Here is a 1,554-nt window from a genome sequence, read left to right as displayed (position 1 = left end):
ACTTGCTAACAAGCATTGATTTTTCTTGCTGCTTATTACAGAAGCAGAGCAGAAACTGACACAGCACATTTGTTGCTAAATGTTCAACAAATGCACAACTACAAAAGTAGTAAAGATGGAGCCCTTTATTTATTCAGCAGTGTTTGGACACAACACACCTCAGGGCATTTTGAAAAATGAAATATGTACTTCTGTACTGCAACTAGCAATAGATTTTACATAGAAAAAGCATTAAGTGGACCGCTGTAGAACAGCACAGCACATAATGTACAGCAAAAAAAATGCTCACTGGGAAGCAATTATTGCTTGCTGATCCTTGTGCACAAGTTTAATAAATGTAATAAATGTCAAAAAAATACAATAAACAAACCAATATCAGGTAAATAAAGAGACAGTTTGAAAGAAAATTCACTTCATACATGACAAACCACCTCTGTGGTGAAGACAAAGGCTATAACAACGTACCGCAACATAATACTTTCGAGCAGGAAGTACAGAGTATTTTATTCAACTGACATTATTGAGAGAAATGATGCATATGGCATTCAGATAACTTGTAATTTAGCCAAAACATGTAGATCAACAACTTTCTCCACTCAGTGAGTAAATTTTTGTTGAAAGAAAATTTAAAATGGAAAGTGGTTTGTTTTTTTTTAAAGTATTGTTATCTTTCAACTGAGAAAGTTCTGTACCTGTAAATTTAATGTAGCTTTGTGTAGTTTCCTCAGAAGTTCAAATGCTAAAATTTTTACTTCCTCAAAAGTGCTGGCAAAACACTTGATTAGTGTTTGAACATGGGTACGATCAATCTCTTCAGCCAGCTGAAAAACTGCTTGTGTCTGACCTGTTCACAAGACATCAATGTCCCCACCACAATTTATTACCATCTTCACAGAACAAGATTTTGATCTCATTTTTATTCAACTGAACAAATGCAAACCCTAAAATTGTTACAGCTAGATAAAATCACACATTATTTCTATGTAAACACAGGCCTCTGAACACTTGTTAGAATGCACTGTTGAATAATGCCATACTAGCAAGCAAACCATGACTGTACAAAAAGCCACTTAAAAACCTGCAAATAAAAATTCTATTTGTTCTCATAAAACTTAACTGTAGACAAAGTGGCAAGTTACTGCAGAATGTAAGGGGGCAGCAGGGACTGCTTTTGCAACAGCTGGTCTGCACTATTTCCCATGATTAATTAACCCATGGTGACTTAGCCCACTGTCACCAAGGGCTAAGCTACTACAAGTTGTCTTCCACTTACCACAGGTAAGAGCATGCACATCTGCATATACTACCATGCAAGTGATGTACAAGAGAAAGCCCTGCTGCCTCCTTACACTCCACAGTAAGTTGATCATATAGACCCATGCTCTCACCATCACTAACTCTCACCCTGCCAACTTTTCTTAAAGCTGCAGCTCTTGGAGGTATTTTAGATGAAAAATTTAAATTCCATCCAAAAAAAAAATCTGATTTTCATGACTAAAAAGAACAGCCAGAACAGACTCAAAGATCTGAAAACTATGATTTTTAATTTCATAT

General features: G+C 35.8%; 1 protein-coding gene across 4 annotated transcripts in view; it reads right to left on the bottom strand.

The window, feature by feature from the left end:
- Positions 1-1,554, bottom strand: part of THADA (THADA, armadillo repeat containing) — a 368,709-nt gene that overhangs the window by 335,513 nt on the left and 31,642 nt on the right. For all 4 annotated transcript variants that reach the window (XM_019516368.1, XM_019516370.1, XM_019516371.1 and 1 more), the window contains exon 17: positions 693-844. In XM_019516368.1, coding sequence (XP_019371913.1) covers positions 693-844 — 152 coding nt within the window. The remainder of the gene's footprint in view (positions 1-692; positions 845-1,554) is intronic.

This window comes from Gavialis gangeticus, unplaced genomic scaffold, assembly GCF_001723915.1.
Source record: "Gavialis gangeticus isolate Ggan-Ray unplaced genomic scaffold, GavGan_comp1, whole genome shotgun sequence".
Taxonomy (NCBI): domain Eukaryota; kingdom Metazoa; phylum Chordata; order Crocodylia; family Gavialidae; genus Gavialis; species Gavialis gangeticus.
This window is presented reverse-complemented; position numbering and strand designations above follow the sequence as displayed.